Below are 17,729 nucleotides of genomic sequence, written 5' to 3'. Positions count from 1 at the left end.
GACAATCGAATGTATTTGATTACAAAATTATGGAACGTCTTAGTAAAGTCTGAAAACCATACAGTAAATACTTAATTTGCAAAATATCCATCAATTGTCTCAGACCTTTTTGCTATTTCATTTACATACTAAACACTTTGTTCGCGTTCTCTTCTTTTATTCGAGATTCTCAACTTTCTGCTGCCAGGCATTCCACTTTCAATTGATGATACATACTTATATCTGTTGACGTCAGTAGCACACACCAGGAGGTGTATTTTCATTTCATTTGGGATTATTTAGCTGGGTATAGTTTTATTCGTGTTAATATTCACAAAGAGATCCAGACCTTGTGTTAGGTACTAAATTTTTATTTCTATGTTGCGTAATGTCTCAGAATCGGTGGAAATAACGCAAATACTTTCACTTCCCATTTTTTAGATCGTTTCAGTATTAGTTTGCACACATTATTTCACTCCGTCTTCTCGAAGCATATTGTTTAATCTTTGTCAATTTCCGTTGCTGTTATAATTATTTTATTACTCCTCTTACTAGATTCATCTTATCGTGCTGATGTAGTAATGTGAACTTATGACCATGCACATTTGTCCCAGGGTATACGCTGATTGGGGTAATTAACTATTGGACTTCATTATTCGTGGTCCTGTGATTTAGTCCATAGATTACATGACTTATGTAGTCACAGTGTTAATAAGTTTATTGCTGGTAGGGTTCTAAATTATTGATTAGAGTTAGAAACAGTTAGTTCGAATCAATATAGGAACTATTTGAGTTCTGATCGGAACTTAAAATATGATGACGGTTAGCTTGTACTGCATTAAGAGTTACGTAGAACTTTCTCATATTTAGTTTTGTAGACGTTTTACATTAACAAATAGGAATACACAAACATAAAATATGACGGGATGTGAAAGCTAAATTACAAAAAACTCCTGCCTCTGACATAGATTGTAACTGAAACGGTGATTGCTCGTTAAGCGTCCTTGATTTGATCCAATTATTAGTTTATGTTTTTGTGACATCTTAATGTTCATTGTACATTATGACCTAACAGATTAAGAAAACCAAATCTACTTTTTTGGAATGCTTTCACTTTTCTATGATAAATTATTCGCTTGTGTATTCTACATTCTGACAGACTAACGACGAGAAAAAGTTTAACACGGTCATTCTTTTGTGGTCATTCAAAGTTCATTACATTAAAATTATTTAAAAGCTGGAACTTGGATTTCAACTAGTAAGTCCTTATTTTGAAATCTATCCCCACCTAACCGATCTTGAGCTACACGTCAATATCACTAGCCATTACACACAATTAACATGTGATTCAAAGTACAGCCCACAAACTTGTAATCAATAAATCAATAACACTACACTATGATTATTATTTTGCGTTCACTCATATAGGCAATCAGTGTTATAAATGTTTGGAGCCTTCAAGGTTTCATCGAATAAGTTAAGAACAAATCGACAAATAGTCTATCCATTAGATAATTTCAAGAGAATTCTAGAATACGACGAGTTGTCATGACTGGACAGATCTTAGGGTGTTTTCTGGACGTTTCTAGAATCTGATAAATGATCTGACTGTTCACATGAGAACTAACCTTTGAAGTAAAGCTTATTCTCGTACTTTGCGCCTTTTATTCCTTCATTCAGGATTTCAGTATCGGAGATTTTAGGGGAATAGTAAACGATTAGTCAGTAGATTAAGTGTTGAATTAATGGATAATTAAAACAGTTAACTTCACTCTGGTTTATATTTTAATAATGAATTTTCCTCATTCATATTATGTTGTAATTCTTTTTGTATTTCAAAACAATCAAAAATTAAGAATTAAAGAGAGGAAATAAGAAATACATAAGTATCACTGTTCAATGAGTATGAACCTAATTAGTAAATAAAAACTTTTTTCTGACATATACTGAATAAGTTAATCTGAATAATGGTAGCAACTCACGGCAAAAGGTACAACGTAGAGAGAAAAATACCTGGTGAAAAGTGTGTAGCCTATTACTGGTAGTAATAGTAGTAGTAACAAAAATAGGAAAATAATAATAATAGTAATCAGCTTCATAATCTTTGGTTCATAATTGGAAAATACAAATATATTTTGAAAGCAGTATAGTATGTGACCATTTAATTTCGATATACAAATTAATATAAAGTAAAATTATGATGAAATCGTACAAAGGTGTACATTGAGATATAAAAAAGGAAATGAAAGAAAACAAAACAAAACCAAACAACATAAGTCTTTTCTATGATCTATATGAGTTCATTTCAGAATTGGTAATAAATTTGATTATAAAATGAAAAAGTTTTCATGAATTTTAAGATATACACAAGAAAACATATTTCTAAATACATATATAGAGTTGTTTTTCTTTGTTGAAACCAACCCTTCCCCATACCTAAAAACAAGAAGGACATATAACAAGAACAAGAAACAAAAGTACATATCGGTAAACTGTATACAATATTAAATGAATTGATGTATTCTGCTTAAAACAAAGGATAAATAATATTATCTCTGAATAATCTGTAATACACAATATAATGCAATATGATATACAAATTTATGCCTAATTAATAAATAAGAAATAGGATAGGAAGAGTTCAATAGAGATTTCTAAAAACTTAACTATAAGATAATCATATATATATATATATATATATATATATATATATATTCTTCTTATTTAAAAATTTATTTTAATGTCATTGGAGAATTATGTCGCCGTAAATGTTTACTAAGATGATCACTACGTGTAAATCGTCGTGGACAACGTTGACAAATAAAATTACGTTCACCTGTATGTGCTCTACGATGACGGGATAATTCATCGGAACGTGCAAATTTTCGATTACAATGGTTCCAATCACAAATATATGGTTTTTCACCTAGAAAAGATTAAATAAAAAGAAAGGTGAAAGTGTACTATACTGGCGACGTTCGACAATTTTTTTCACTCAATAAGGAAACGCTCACTAGTCATAAAATAATTAACAAGACAAAGCAATCAAATATCAATAAAATAATAGCTTGGATCTGAGTAACCAACATTCACATATCAAATTATCACTTGTAATACAGTGAAAACGTCACATATTACGATTTGGGTTAGTGTTGTGATTCATGGTTATCACTCCATAAACTTTTCATTTCCAACTGACATCAGTTATAATGTAGGAAGATTGGAGTTTTGAGTTAGGTTTACTAATTAAAGTCAGTGTTTTCAACACGAACTGACATCAGCTAGAATGTAATACTTTGCCACCTTCCTTTTGTAAATGTGACAATCATCGGATCGAGATTTCGAGTAGGAGTGAGAATGGGAGAATATGATCTAGCTTAACCAAACACTCTTGACTACGTATTGAATCATATCAAATACTTTAACATACACTCTGTCTTAGGAGGAGTTATGTCACATAGGTTTGTTTAAGCACCTTCTAAAATTCATTTTATCGCTGTACGATAAATATTTCTATTGATGTGAGACATTTTAGAAATTAAATATTCTCAACTTTTACTTGGTTAATAATAACATACATGTTATTTATCGCTGACTACGTATTGAATCACATCAAGTACTTTAACATATAACCTGTCTTAGGAGGAGGTTTGCTCTGTTACTTGTCTTAAGCACCACCATAAAATCATTTTTCGGATGCGTAGTACATGTTTTATTGATTTTAAGCGTTTGGTGAACCACATATTGCAAATCATTACTTCGTTAATAATAACACACGTTATTCACCACTTCATTTTAAATTTTGTGCAAATTACATGAGCTCTTACTTTGGTTCCGATTGGTTGGCTTAAGGTTGTCAGTACATATTATACTTTTACTAAAGGAAGACTTACAATTAATGTGAATTTATTAACATATCATAAATGGATTCATGCATTCTTTGGATTATAAATTTTGTTGATCTTTGGGCCTTACGATAGAGATCGTTGCTCGAAATAAATTTACATGAAACAAATTGAAAGTTAGCGACATCACGCAATCAATTAATTTTAATATCCTAGATGACTTGTTTATCTCGTATTACTCAAACTTAGTATTATAGGTTTGTGGAGGACAGTAAATGTTAACTCGAAATATGCACATTCATAATTGAACCGAAAAATTAACTGACCTTATAGCTAATTGATCTTGATAGTGCCCGTTTCATGTCTCTCAGATACGATTCTATCGATTAAGTTGAAATATGAACACTACTTCGAGTGAACTGGACTATTCAGGCTGTCTAGCCTCAGATTAAGATGCTGTGTGATATGGGATTGAGTTATAGATGGAGTGTCAGATCCATCAAGATTGAAAATACACCTTGTTGACGATTGACAGCTAGCATGAAAACTAGATCCAGGATTTTCTATCTACTACGTTCACCAAACATTACTTTTAAATTCAGTCTTAATAATCTACTATGATACTCTGAATGTAGTGATTTAATGGTATATATATTCATCACATACATAGACTCTCTTTTAGTTCTAATGAGGAGAGATTACTTGAATCGTCAAATAAGTTGATAATGACGACGTTATTCACTGATAATGTAAGGAAATAACTGGATTTATATCGTGAATCGACTGAATTTGGAAAATGTGAAATACAGATTTTCTACTCACGGACTTTATAGTATTGAACTTGCAATCAAAATAGAATGTCATTGAATTTGAACCAAAGTGGAGGCTTAAGTGTTGAATGTTAGCGAGTGCAAAAATGGGATGAGACAGATATTCTGTGTTTTTTGTTAAGATGAGGCTAACTGATATCGTTTTACGAGCTTCCATTTTTGCATCACTAACCATAGTTATGTTCTATTATGTTCTCAAATTATTGTAAATGAATTAAAAGCTTATTGTTTAAAATTTGAACCTTAAGATGTTCCAGTTGGTTACATGTATTTTCGTATTTATGTATGGTGCGTCTTGATCATTTAATTTATGTATACGATCAGGTGAATTTTTAAGTCAATGCGCAGAGTAAATTTGCTGGTTTTCCTGTTGTTCTAATTTGACAAGCTGGAGAATTAGACAGAGGGATTCTTCATGAGTCACTAGTAAACATTAAGATATGAAGTCAGTGAAACAAAACATTAATATCATTTGTTCAGGCACGACTGACCCTAGGTACATATAAGTTTTTAATTGTATTAATAAACTTGTGAAAAATTAATGAAGGTTTTAAACCCAAATATCGACAGTATGTAAAATCGATTAGATTTTTAGAAAGTCTCTTACCTGTATGAACACGGATATGAGCTTTAAGATGAGAACTTTTGAAATAAGCTTTTGTGCAACCATCAAAGTTGCATCGATAAGATTTCACTCTTTCTGAGCCATTATTATTATTATTATTATTAGGATTACTAGTATTACTACTCACTGGGGCAGTAAGATTGGTAATGATTGTATCATTAGTATTAGTAATGGGTGATGTCATCATAGTACAATATGAAACAGTTGAACAGTTCACATTCGAAAATGTTAAATCAGTTGGTGTATCTTGTAATTTGATACTCGATGTATTATCATTAATTACAGTTGGAGTGAAATTTTGGTTCACATTAGTACAATATTGTTCAGTACATGGTGGGCTGGAAATAACTGATAAATAACTGTCACGGTTTCTCTAAAATACAAAAAATTTTTTTTTGACGATTTCATTAACAATTGAAAATTATCAGTAATACTGAACATGTTAAGAGACATCTAAAATTGTTTGAGAAATTTTCGAGAACCTTGAAAAATACTTAGAAAGCAATTCATTCAACGTTTTCTTAATCTGGTTGGTTAGGCTCTCAATGTAAGTAATGCTCAAAATGAAAGATGAAACTTAAAACTGCTAATTATAAATGGATTTGCTTTGGTAATCATTTTATCAACCTAGACTTCACCATAAATGATATGGCATTGCCCAAATTTCATACATTGGTGGATTTAAGACTAAAGTATTTTCACAATTAGTCTTTCTCAGAACAGATAACTAAACAGACGTCCGAGTCTCAACGACTTCTGTGTTCCATAATTCGTAACGTAAATAATGACTGATTACGTAATTTAATGTACAAAGTATATGTCCGACTAATCCTAGAATACTGAACTTTTATCCCTACGTGTTTGTATAAAGGATAAATTAAAGTTGGATTTAGTTCAAAGGCAATCTAAGATTTCTATTCTTGGAAGTGATTGTACCTTAAACTAAACATTCAGATGGAATAAACTTGGACTCAACACTTTTTAGAAGTGGAAATCTTATATTTATCTTCAAGATATCTAATTTATTATCTTTTACGTCCACTAGTGCATCCGAAAATCTTTATCGTGTATGGAACAGTTTTATTAGGAATATTTCTATATGAATTCTTTTACCGCTGAACGTTTGAGACTCTGGAATAATCTACCACAATCTGATCATGAAATAAAATTACTCTAAATCATTTGTTTGTGTCAATGTTTGTTGCTCCTCTTAAACTTCCATAAACGTGCTTACATCTTTAAATATATTGCGTTTTATTAGTGAAATCATAGGAACATTAAATGTTCTATCGTTATTATTATTATTGTACTCACTCATTAAATTTTCTACATGAAGATATTTTACACTTAAATTGTTTTTAACAAACTTAACTAATTTAATTAATAATTATCCTGAACAGTAGATCATAAAACATCCTGGTACACATGTATAATAGTAGACCTATCATAGCAATTATCTTTGTTATTGTTCTATGCTCTCTGATTCCGCTTTCCTTACCCAAGTTTTAGATGATTACAATTACCCTACAATAGCACCGGGAATGAGATTAGATACACTATTCATATATCATCAGAACGTTCCTCTAGAAAGAATTAATGATTCCCAATTGATGCCTCTATGTAAAGAACGTACAACTGTATCTTAAACAATCTAAATTCATTTATCTGTCCTTGACATGTAACATTGTTGTCTATATCAACCTGATCGTGGTTGTAAATCGATATACATTCTGTAATTTATTTTCAGAATAAAGAATTTATTAATTCGATTATCAATTTCAGCGTATTTCTTAAAAGCTTAAAAATTCCCAAGATTATTTGTAACTTTAGAAACACCTATTTACTGTATACGAACGAATGAACCACAAAAGTAAGTCAATAGTTTAGTGGGCCGGCTTGACCACATGACGGTGAATGGTGATAGATACTACTTATTTGTTGTCTGAACAGTTACATTACCATCATTATCATCCTTAATAACATCTAACTAATATATTTTTCATTGTTTTCAAGTTATTTTGAACGTAAACCCTTACATCAATCAAGCCTGAACATAGTTGACATTACGGCAGTTTCGATACTGAATTAAACGCTGGGTGCATTTATTTGAAGTTATAAAATAATATCTCCATTCCACACACTTTTATGATAGGGAGCGTATACTACTTATTATCTAGTAGTAGTAGTAGTGTCACAAAAACACTGATTACGTAAATGGTCTAAATAGGAGTGATGATGAGATACAAATGACAAACAATTACAACCATGTGGATCACGACTCGAAATACTACAAATTTCAAGCGCTCAGATTAAATAATTGGAATATCAAGTGAAGAAATGTAGAAGAGTCATATCGAAATGTACGTAAAGAAAAAAGTTCATCGACTAGTTGAAGTAGTGTTGTCTACATCAACTGAATTAATTCATTGATGTTCTGAAGACTGATAAAAATATTGATAGTAGCTCAAAGTATTATGTTTATTATACATAGGATATATTGGATGAAATCAATTTTAGTATGAGAAAGTGAGTAAATAGTCATGATTTGAAGACTAATCTTTACACATTGGATAACTGAAGCCTAAAATTGCTTTAGAGTTTAATTTATAACTGCTTAGCTGTTAGGAAACAAAAGCAGTCGGTCCGAGGATATTGTTGATTATCAAATGAAGATCAAATAAGTATTGAACTGTTGTTATGGCTTTATTTAAAAGCCTTTTACTATACCAATTATGTTTTTCTACTATCATGCATTTCTTGAACACAAAAATTAACTGAACTTTACGCAAATTAACATGAGAATTAAGAGCTGATAAAATTTATTCCAATAACCCAGGTGACAAAGATACAATAGTTAATTAATTACAGTTTATATAGAAATGTATTACATCATGGTTAGTCTACTAGGGATGATTGATTTGAAAATGAACCAGTTAACGTATTCTGATTTGAGGCTAACCCGAGATAGATAGAAATCTATCCTGCTAACAATTACATACTCCTTAATTTATGCAGATTTGAACCCAATATCCATCAAGTTTTGTATGATATTGATAGTTTAAATTCTAGTCAAAAACTTGATTTTCCTTTAACCCTATCAACGCTTTCTAAAAACATTTAGGAATTATCATTTCCCATAGGAAAAAATAAAGAAAGACGTAAAAAAACTTACTGATGTTATTGTTTCATCGATAGGTTGTCTATCAACCATTTGATCATAATAATGAGTTAGTGTACACTGAGGAAAATCATTTAAATTATACCGTAAAAGCTGTGAATCTGAATTAGATGATCGAAATGTATCATTTGTTGTCGTTGATGACGATAATGATGAATGCAGTAATGTTGTAAGATCAGAGTTAGTATGAAGTAATCGATCCAAAATGTATTGTTGTTCAACACTTTTTTGACTTTCATTTTCACAATTGAAAGAATGAGAAGCTTTAGAAGAAAGTTCATAATCATTCCAAAGAGTAAAAGTAACTCGGTTATCAGATTGTTGACCAGTAGTGAATTGATTTGTTTGATTAGTCAATGGAATATGCTTAGAATCAGAAGAATTTTCATCGATTTGTTGAAATGACTTAGTTAGGAGGTGAGATTCACCAGTGTTAATAGGTAGATTATTTGACCAATTTGTGTTTAAATTATTCAAAGATTGATTATTGTAGAAAGATACCTGTTCATTGCTTGATGTTTCTAAAGAAGGATTTGATATCTACGAGTATTTTTTAAAAGTTCAAGGGGAAAATACATAAACATTGAAGTATATACAGTTATATTCGATTATTGTTTAAAATTATAATGACTACCAATAGGTTGAATGAATAAAAAATTGACTGTTGAAATTTAATTGCATATTATAACACAATGTTCAAAAGTTCTATTAGTAAACAGATATTTAAGATTTCGTCTAACTGAAGAGCATTAATAATTTTTAAACGTAGAGGGTTTGCCACTCCACCTGTTGCTCTTTTAGAGTTACTGCCGGTCGCAAGCCCAGGTAAAAAAGGAGGGTCGGCAACCCCATCTCGTAGAAAAGAATCTTGTTAAAAAACACCAACCAGGATAAACCATTTAAACTCTGTTCTACGAGTTGAAGGAAGAATTATTATGTCTTTTGGTGAAAGCCAAGATTCTTAGGAAGTCACGAGGTCGATATACCTTCTAACAACCAGAGCGACAATTAATATAGATACACGGAGCGTCCGGAATATGTCGGAGACCGGGAGGACCAGTCGAATAACAACGGAAATGAGGAGATACAAATTGGCAGTAGTGGGAATCAGCGAAACCCATTGGACTCAAGCTGGACAGCAAAGGCTAGATATGGGAGAGATGCTGTTGTACTCCGGTCATACACCGAGGTAGTCGCTCTAATGCTGTCCAAAAAAGCACGAAATGCACTTATAGGATGAGAATTTCATTGATCCAGAATCATTAAAACATTCTCCAAAACGAAGAAGGAGGGAATCACAATGAATGTTTTCCACTGTTATGTGCCTACCGATAATATCGATGACGACGATGAAGATCAGTTTTATGAGAGGCTGCAGTCGATCGTAGAGAAGTGTCCAGGAAAGGACCTGACCATCCTGATGGGAGACCTAACCGCCAAAGTCGGAATATACAACACCGGATATGGAGATATCATGGGGCGACATGGAATGGGAGAGAGAAACGAGAATGGTGAGAGGTTTGCAAATCTATATGCATTCAACAAATTGATCATAGGCGGCACAATATTCCCACACAAACTTATACACAAAGCCACACGGATCTCACCGGACCATACCACAGACAAAAAGATGGATCATATTTGCATCAATAAAAAGTCCCGAAGGACAATGGAAGATGTGAGAACCAAGAGAGGAGCAGATCACCACCTTGTTGTGGCCAATTTAAAACTGAAGCTAAAGAAGAACTGGATAACTGGACAAACAGCACTACAAAGGTTCAATACAGCCTTCCTTCGAGATACTAGCAAATTCAACAAATTCAAGATAGCTCTCAACAACAGGTTCCAAGCCTTGCAGGATATACTGAAGGAAGAAGAAACTACTATGGAGGACAACTGGAAAGGTATCAAAGAAGCATTAACTTCAACGTGTCAAGAGGTTCTGGGTCTCAAGAAGCATCATCATGACGAATGGATCTCTATGGAAACCCTGCACAAGATTCAAGAAAGAAAGAATAAGAAGACAGAAATTAAAAACAACCGAACAAGAACAGGGGAAGTCAAGGTACAAGCTGAATACACAGAAACAAACGAGAGTGTGAAGAGGAGCATTAGAGCCGACAAGTAAAAATACGCCGAAAAAGCACCAAGAGAAGGAAATATAAGACAGCAACGAACAAACTAGTAGGGAAATATGGTAAACCAGAGAGACCGGTCAAGGACAAAGAAGGCAAGACAATCACCGAGGTTCAAGAACAGAGGAACAGATGGGAAGAATACTTTAAGGAAATCTTGAATAGACCAGCTACATTGAATCCACCGGATATCGAAACAACACACACAGAATATCATATAAATATCACTCCACCAACGGTCGAAGAAATCAGGATGGCCATCAGACAAACCAACAGTGGGAAAGCAGCAGGACCTGACAATATATCAGCTGAAGTCAGACATGGAAGCAACTGCAAATATGCTTCACACTCTATTCAGGAAGATTAGGGGGGATGAACAAGTGCTGACAGACTGGAAAGAACGATACCTCATCAAGATACAAAAAGTGAGATCTAAGCGAGTGTGAGAGTTGCATAGGCATCACACTACTATCAGTACCAGAAAACGTTTGCGACAGAGTGTTGTTTAACCACAGGAAAGACATGGTAGGTGCCAAGCTTCCAGATTGACAGTTCAGATTTCGAACGGATCGGTCGTGCATATACCAATGGGCGATACTATGTATCATTGTTACGCAATCAACTGAATGGAGGTCGTCACTAGACATCAACTTCACTGACTGTGTGAAGGCGTTTGACAGTGTGGATAGGAGAACTTTATGGAGTTTTCGACAGTTGAGTGCACCCGAGAAGATCGCCAACGTCATAAGATGGAGTATACTGAGCGGCTGGACATGAAGGCAGGCTGACAGATGCATTCTAAGTAAAGACCGGAGTCAGGCAAGGTTGACTACTCTCCACCCTCATCTTTCTTCTGGTTGTTGACTGGATTATGAAGACCTCCACGTCTCAGGGGAGACACGGACGACAATGGACAGCTGTTGATCAGTTAGATGATTTGGACTTCGCAGATGACCTGGATCTTCTATCTCATACACACCAACAAATGCAGATGAAGATAACTAGTGTAGCAACAGCCTCTGCATCAGTAGGCCTCAATAAAAAGCTAGATCTTCAAATACAACATAGAGAACACCAACGCAATCACACTTGATGGCGAAACTCTGGAAGACGTGGAAAGTTTCACGTATCTAGGTAGCATCATCGATGAACGTGGGGGATCTGATGCAGATATAAAAGCGAAGATTGGCAAAGTAAGGGCCGCATTCCTACAATTGAAGAACATATACAACTCAAAACCACTCTCAATCAATATAAGTCACAATCTGCAATACGAACGTCAATACAGTGATTTCTACTGTACGCATCTGAAACGTGGAGAACTACTACAACCATCATAAAAAAGGCACAAGTATTTATAAACAATTGTCTACGCACGATACTCAATGATTTTTGGCCGAATACCATGAGCAACAGTCTACTATGGGAGAGAAGAAACCAGCTTCCAGCTGAGGAGAAAATTAAGAAAAGACGTTGGAAGTGGATAGGATACACATTGAGGAAATCAGCAAACCGGATCACGAAGCAAGCGCCAACTTAGAATCCTGATGGCAAACAGAAAAGAGAATGGTCAAGAGACACACTACGCAGAGAATTAGAAGCATATAAGAAAAGGATTGCTCAGAACAGGGTTGGATGGAAAGTGCTAGTGGGCGGCCTATGCTTCTCCACGAGGGGTAACAAGCGTAAGAGGGTTTACAACAGGGTCAGTAACTCATGACAGAGATTCAACAGCTAGGTATAACAAGAGTTTTGTCTACATAGAAGAGATGGAGTGTGGTCAACAGTGGAATTAGGGACGTATGTGTTGTCCCATTTCGGGATTCGTCATCTGGATGCACTCGCGTCCCAGAGTTTATGTCTACTCTGAGATTTGAACCCGGAACCATTCGCTGCAGATAGTCAATCACCTACAGTGTTTAAGACTCAGAATCTAAGTGGATAATGAGTTGGGGTTTCGAGCGAAGGGTATCAGACTGGGATCCAGAATGCAGGTACATCGATCTGACGAGTCGCAAACAGGACGAAATATAAGTCCTAGATTCCACTGCTGGCTACATTTCATCCATTCTACGTAAACCTATACCATGATGGCTACAATGAAGCAATCTGCACAGGATGTACGTATGCTAACTAAAGTTGATCAAATTCAAGTCAAAACACCAACAACGGGACAATCCAAACTATTACAAATTAAATCAGAGTTCTATCTCTTTATTACATAGAATCTACCCTAACAATTCAATGGATTACAATTTATTTTCAGACCAATAGCCAGTTAGTCAATCAGTAAAAAACCACGTAGAATTTTTTAATAAACGTAAGCTTGAATAAGCTGAAATAATTCTCGTCAGTGTAACAATTGGAGATAAAATAGTAGAAATAAAACGGTTTAAATCATAATATTAACAGTAATACTAAAAAAGCCAAACATAGAGATCAGTTGATGATTTAAAATCTATGAAGATTCTAGTCTTCACAAAACCCTATACTGATAATAATCACATCCCCACAAGTGATTGGCTTCTAGATGGATTTCCTAAGGTTCTAGTGAGAAACCATGACCAGTGGAGTTCAGTCGTGTCGAATGTGGGACAGTTATTCACCACAAGCAATGGAAGATGGTAGCGTACTACCGTGATGAGATCGGAGTCAAACAATAACGGAGCTGGATGGCAGCTTAATAGTCTAGAAGTTAAGCATTCGCGCGCGAGACAGGTTGTGGTTTCGATTCCGGATCCAGGGATGTGGAGGCACACTACTGAAGTATCGTATAGCTAGACAAAAGTTTGTCTGGTGCTTCTAGGTTTCCAACGATGGCCTAACTAGGATCGGTTCGTGATTTAACATCTTTTGAAAACATACAGAAGTCGGCTCAAGAATAATAAGTAAAATTGAAGAACAAGAACTATGGATTCCTATTAAAGTCAATATTAAAAATTCTGTAGTAGTCAGATAAACAGGTAGAATATACGTCCAAACCTATCTGACTTAGTGGCTTTGTTATTTTGAGGGAAATTCTAAGAGCCATGAAGGATAGCTTGAAACTAACTAAAAGATAAGTACAGAAGGAGTATAATTTACCAATGTTTAGCTACTGATACGCCTAATATTGGTAAACATGATGGCAGAAGTAAAGTACCGGGACGAACTAATCAAATTTCGGTCCGAAATTTATCTTTACACTATAGCTGATTTTAGTTCGTGATAAAAACCCTAACAATTCATACATAAGTGTTCAGTATTCATATAAAATATGTACAACATATTACCTTTTTTATAAGTAATTTAATAACTAGAATTTGTATTCTCGCTGGCTAAAATATAGTTTCAAGTTATCCATATACTTTACACACAACAACATGAAAAAAATAGAGAACTCGAGGGACGAAATTCAGTGATTCTTTGGATTTAGACGAGAAAGTACTTGTAGTTTTACACTGATCAATGGGTACGCTTACCGTAATCATTAATCTTAACCATAACTAATAGGCCTTATTCGTATACATAACTCTTTCTCATTTAATTTAATAAATAATTCAGCATCTAACGACATCACATCATTCATGACAAAACAGTTTAGCCATTGTATTTTAATCACTTTGCTTTACAACCAAATACTGTCTTCTGATTGGTTGATGGGCCGTCCAAGGTCGGCGGTATAGTCTACTTCTAATGGAAGCAATTAACGGGTGAGGATGAATTCCACTCTTGTTCTCAATTTCGACCTTACACCTAACAACCAACCAAAATGAATCGGGAATTATTATTTCCCTCCATGAATAGATTTACTGTTGTTCTATGATTTAGTGCTAAATAAAATTGTGTTTAAACAGCTTATATCAACAATAGAAAGAGATTCTTCCAAACGTTTCAATGATGTCATCATTAACCTAACATTTTCAAGCGGTGAGAAGTCAGTATATATATACTACCTATGATAAAATCCAAGTCTAAAGATTAACTGAAAGTATTAGGCTATGCTAACGACGTTTCAGACCCCGTAAAAGTTCAACTTCATCTTTTAACGTTTCATTCTTAAAATATTATTCATAATAACAAAAATATTAATAAATAATATAACTCACTTGTAAATTAGGTGTATTCATGATAGGGCTAAATGAACTGACATTTTGATGAGGAATAGTTTCCGGAACTTTTTGCAATTTATCGAAATTAATTGATGATTGTGATTCCTTATTAGTTAAAGATTTAATCCGATGAAGTTTAAATTTTATATTCCGATGTAAATTTCTATCTAATGATGTTAAGTAGGATTGAGATTTACTCCTTGGTTCATTTTCTCCTGTTTTTTGTATAACTGACTCTTTAAACATATTTCGATGATATTCGGAACAATAAAAATTTTGGGTTACTGATGATTTATTTTGTGGAAATATTGACCAGTTCGAGCATGAACCTTTGGCCAGTGATAGTAAAACTTCAGCAGCTTGCAATTCATTAATCTGTAAAACAAACCTCACATAATTAGTAAAAAAAAGATAAATACTATAGCAAATATACAATGTTGTTTGAAATAGTTTAAAACTAACTTTATCGAATCCGGAATCCACTGTCGCACCAGGTAGGCATATAGACTCGTAGGCTATACCCATATTATGAGTAAGACTAGAGTTCGCGTGGTGTTTTAGATTAACTGATGCAAACTCATAACCACGTTTATTTATCAGTTGGCACGCCCCATCCCTTGCATACGAAATTAAACTGACCAGTGAATAGACTAACTAAGGATATTAAATATGAATTAATTTAGCCAATCAAAATTGAGTCAGCTGTCAGTCACGCATTTAGGGCGTGTCAATTACGTGAATATTTGTCCTTGAAGTGGTCAAGGTCATATGATCTAACTTAAAAATATGCATTTCAGTTATTGGTTAATTATTTTGTGGGCGGATCATTTATTTTTCATACCTGAAAATCGTGATACAAAATCACGAAAATGAATGTGATTGTAGTGTTCAGGTGGAGTGCATGCTACTTTTAGTGAAACATGTAGTGGATATCTTGATTAGGTTAATATTTGTCTGTTAGCTAAACTCTTCATTCTAATGTTTGTAGTAAATTAGACCAATCTTTAGTATATTTGGTGTCTGTGATTGCAGTTACGTTCGCTACCAAACCTTTTCATTCATAAAAGTACGTTACGTAAATGTACAATGCATAGGTCATTTATCCAGTGACAGATAAAGTTACATTAGATGAAAATCAGTTTAGTTTATCCCGAACTCTGCACAAAAGATGTTGAACGCTTGAATCATACCTAAGTATTTTCAATCGAATAATCTGATAATTCTATCAAGTTATGTGGGTTGTTATTGAATTGGATTGTGATTAGTCATTCTATGGTTGTAAAAATTATTGATATGCACACAGGTTTCCGTTCGAAAGTATGTTATGGCAAATGAATTCCAGTAAATATAAATTAGTTTCAGGGATTTTAATTGTTTCATTAAAATGTATGGTGCAATCTATATTTAGTTCCTTGATTCAAATTCAATATACGTTGTTTCAGTTTTCATTCATAACTATCAAGCTTATTTTACGATGAACTATAATTTTAAAGGAAGGAATCTTCAGATAGGTTGTGCAATGGTCCACTCAATATCAAGATATTATCGTTATACAGTTATCTATCCATAACTAAAATCCAAAAAGAACTTTATAGATTTTTCACTTTTTTAAAATTTGGAAAAAATATCTAGCCTTGTGAAGTTGGTGTTGATTCCCCTGAACTTGTTATAAGTGCAGTTTCAGTTGCCAACTTAGTTGTAATTCAATGAATGAAAATCGTCAACTTTCATTTGTTAGTTATTTGATAAGATTCTAGGTATTCATAAGCAGTAGAAGCCAGGATAGGTGTTTTTATCCTTCTATGGAAACCTGTCTTCTCATTAATATTCAAATACATCCAGGTGAGGACTCCCCAAACAGATCGAAGCATGTAATGGCCAAAACTCCATTTGTAATGAGGAAGTAAATATTGCTATGTCAAAACATTTATTCCAACGTAGTTTAACCATTTTACTACTACAAATCTATATTAGTCAGTTTTCCTTCCACTTACACCAGTTAGCAAATTAGGAATCTTTTTTTCAGAAACCACCCAAGTAGATAAATACATTTGTCTGATAGAGATCCAAACAAATAGTATGTATGTACTTTATGCGAAGCATATATTAAATTAAAAATTTTATTGATATTTTAAAAACAATAGTGTAAATAGTGGGATCCAGGACGTGTATTTTATGCTGTTCAGACAGGACACATCAACTTAATTGCATCGCATCGCATCGCATCAAGGAGCATGTATATTAACGAAGGTTAATCAAATACAGTCCTGATAGTCAATAGAGGAAAAATAAAAACTCTTATGACTAATAATAAATAGTATATCTTTATACGAATATTCGTCAAGATTAGAACGAATAGTTTGACAGTAATTGAGTGCCGAGTATAGAGAAGTCATTATATGTGAAAATTATATTTGAAATATTCTCAGCGATTGAAATTTAACTAATTCCAACGTTTCGTCCAGCTAACTTGTCTGGACTTCTTCAGGGTAATAATCAAAATCAAAATTATCAAAGAAATATATAGCTTTTAACAATCAGGATTATACTGTGTTAAACCAATCATATTTGGATGTTGATTTTTTTTGTAGTTAACTGACTCATTTTATCCTATTTTACAAAAAATCAACATCTAAATATGATTGGTTTAACACAGTATAATCCTGATTGTTAAAAGCTATATATTTCTTTGATAATTTTGATTTTGATTATTACCCTGAAGAAGTCCAGACAAGTTAGCTGGACGAAACGTTGGAATTAGTTAAATTTCAATCGCTGAGAATATTTCAAACATAATTTTCAAATAGTATATCTGTTGAATAAGATGTTGGCAGTCATGATTCAGTACACTAGTCTAGAGAATAGTTGAATGGGTTTCAGTATTCAAAAGTCACTTACATATCAACTAACAATCGAATTAAATTCGAAATATTTTTATTCCCTCAATTAGTTACAAGGCTTTAAATGATAGTAAGATAAATACTAGACTGAATCATTAAAAAAAAAATTGGCAGCCATAATATTGGACGTAAATAAACAACAATAA

The 17,729-nt window shown here is 33.4% G+C and overlaps 1 protein-coding gene across 2 annotated transcripts; it reads right to left on the bottom strand.

Annotated features, from left to right (window-relative positions):
• Positions 1-1,393: 1,393 nt before the first annotated feature.
• Positions 1,394-17,163, bottom strand: MS3_00008459 (uncharacterized protein). Of its 2 annotated transcripts, XM_051216797.1 has the most exons (5): positions 15,146-17,163; positions 14,681-15,058; positions 8,452-8,997; positions 5,262-5,652; positions 1,394-2,905 (listed from the first exon to the last, which is right to left on the bottom strand). In XM_051216797.1, exons 1-5 carry the CDS (start codon positions 15,206-15,208, stop codon positions 2,712-2,714), a joined length of 1,572 nt encoding a protein of 523 aa, XP_051065413.1. In that variant the 5' UTR covers positions 15,209-17,163; the 3' UTR covers positions 1,394-2,711. The 2 variants fall into 2 exon arrangements, with proteins under 2 accessions (XP_051065413.1, XP_051065412.1); XM_051216796.1 differs by having other exon boundaries at positions 1,394-5,652; positions 8,452-11,800.
• Between the last annotated feature and the right edge of the window lie 566 nt (positions 17,164-17,729).

Source organism: Schistosoma haematobium, chromosome 6 (assembly GCF_000699445.3).
Source record: "Schistosoma haematobium chromosome 6, whole genome shotgun sequence".
NCBI lineage: Eukaryota > Metazoa > Platyhelminthes > Trematoda > Strigeidida > Schistosomatidae > Schistosoma > Schistosoma haematobium.
Note: the sequence above shows the minus strand (reverse complement) of the source record. Positions and strands in the feature narration are given on the sequence as shown.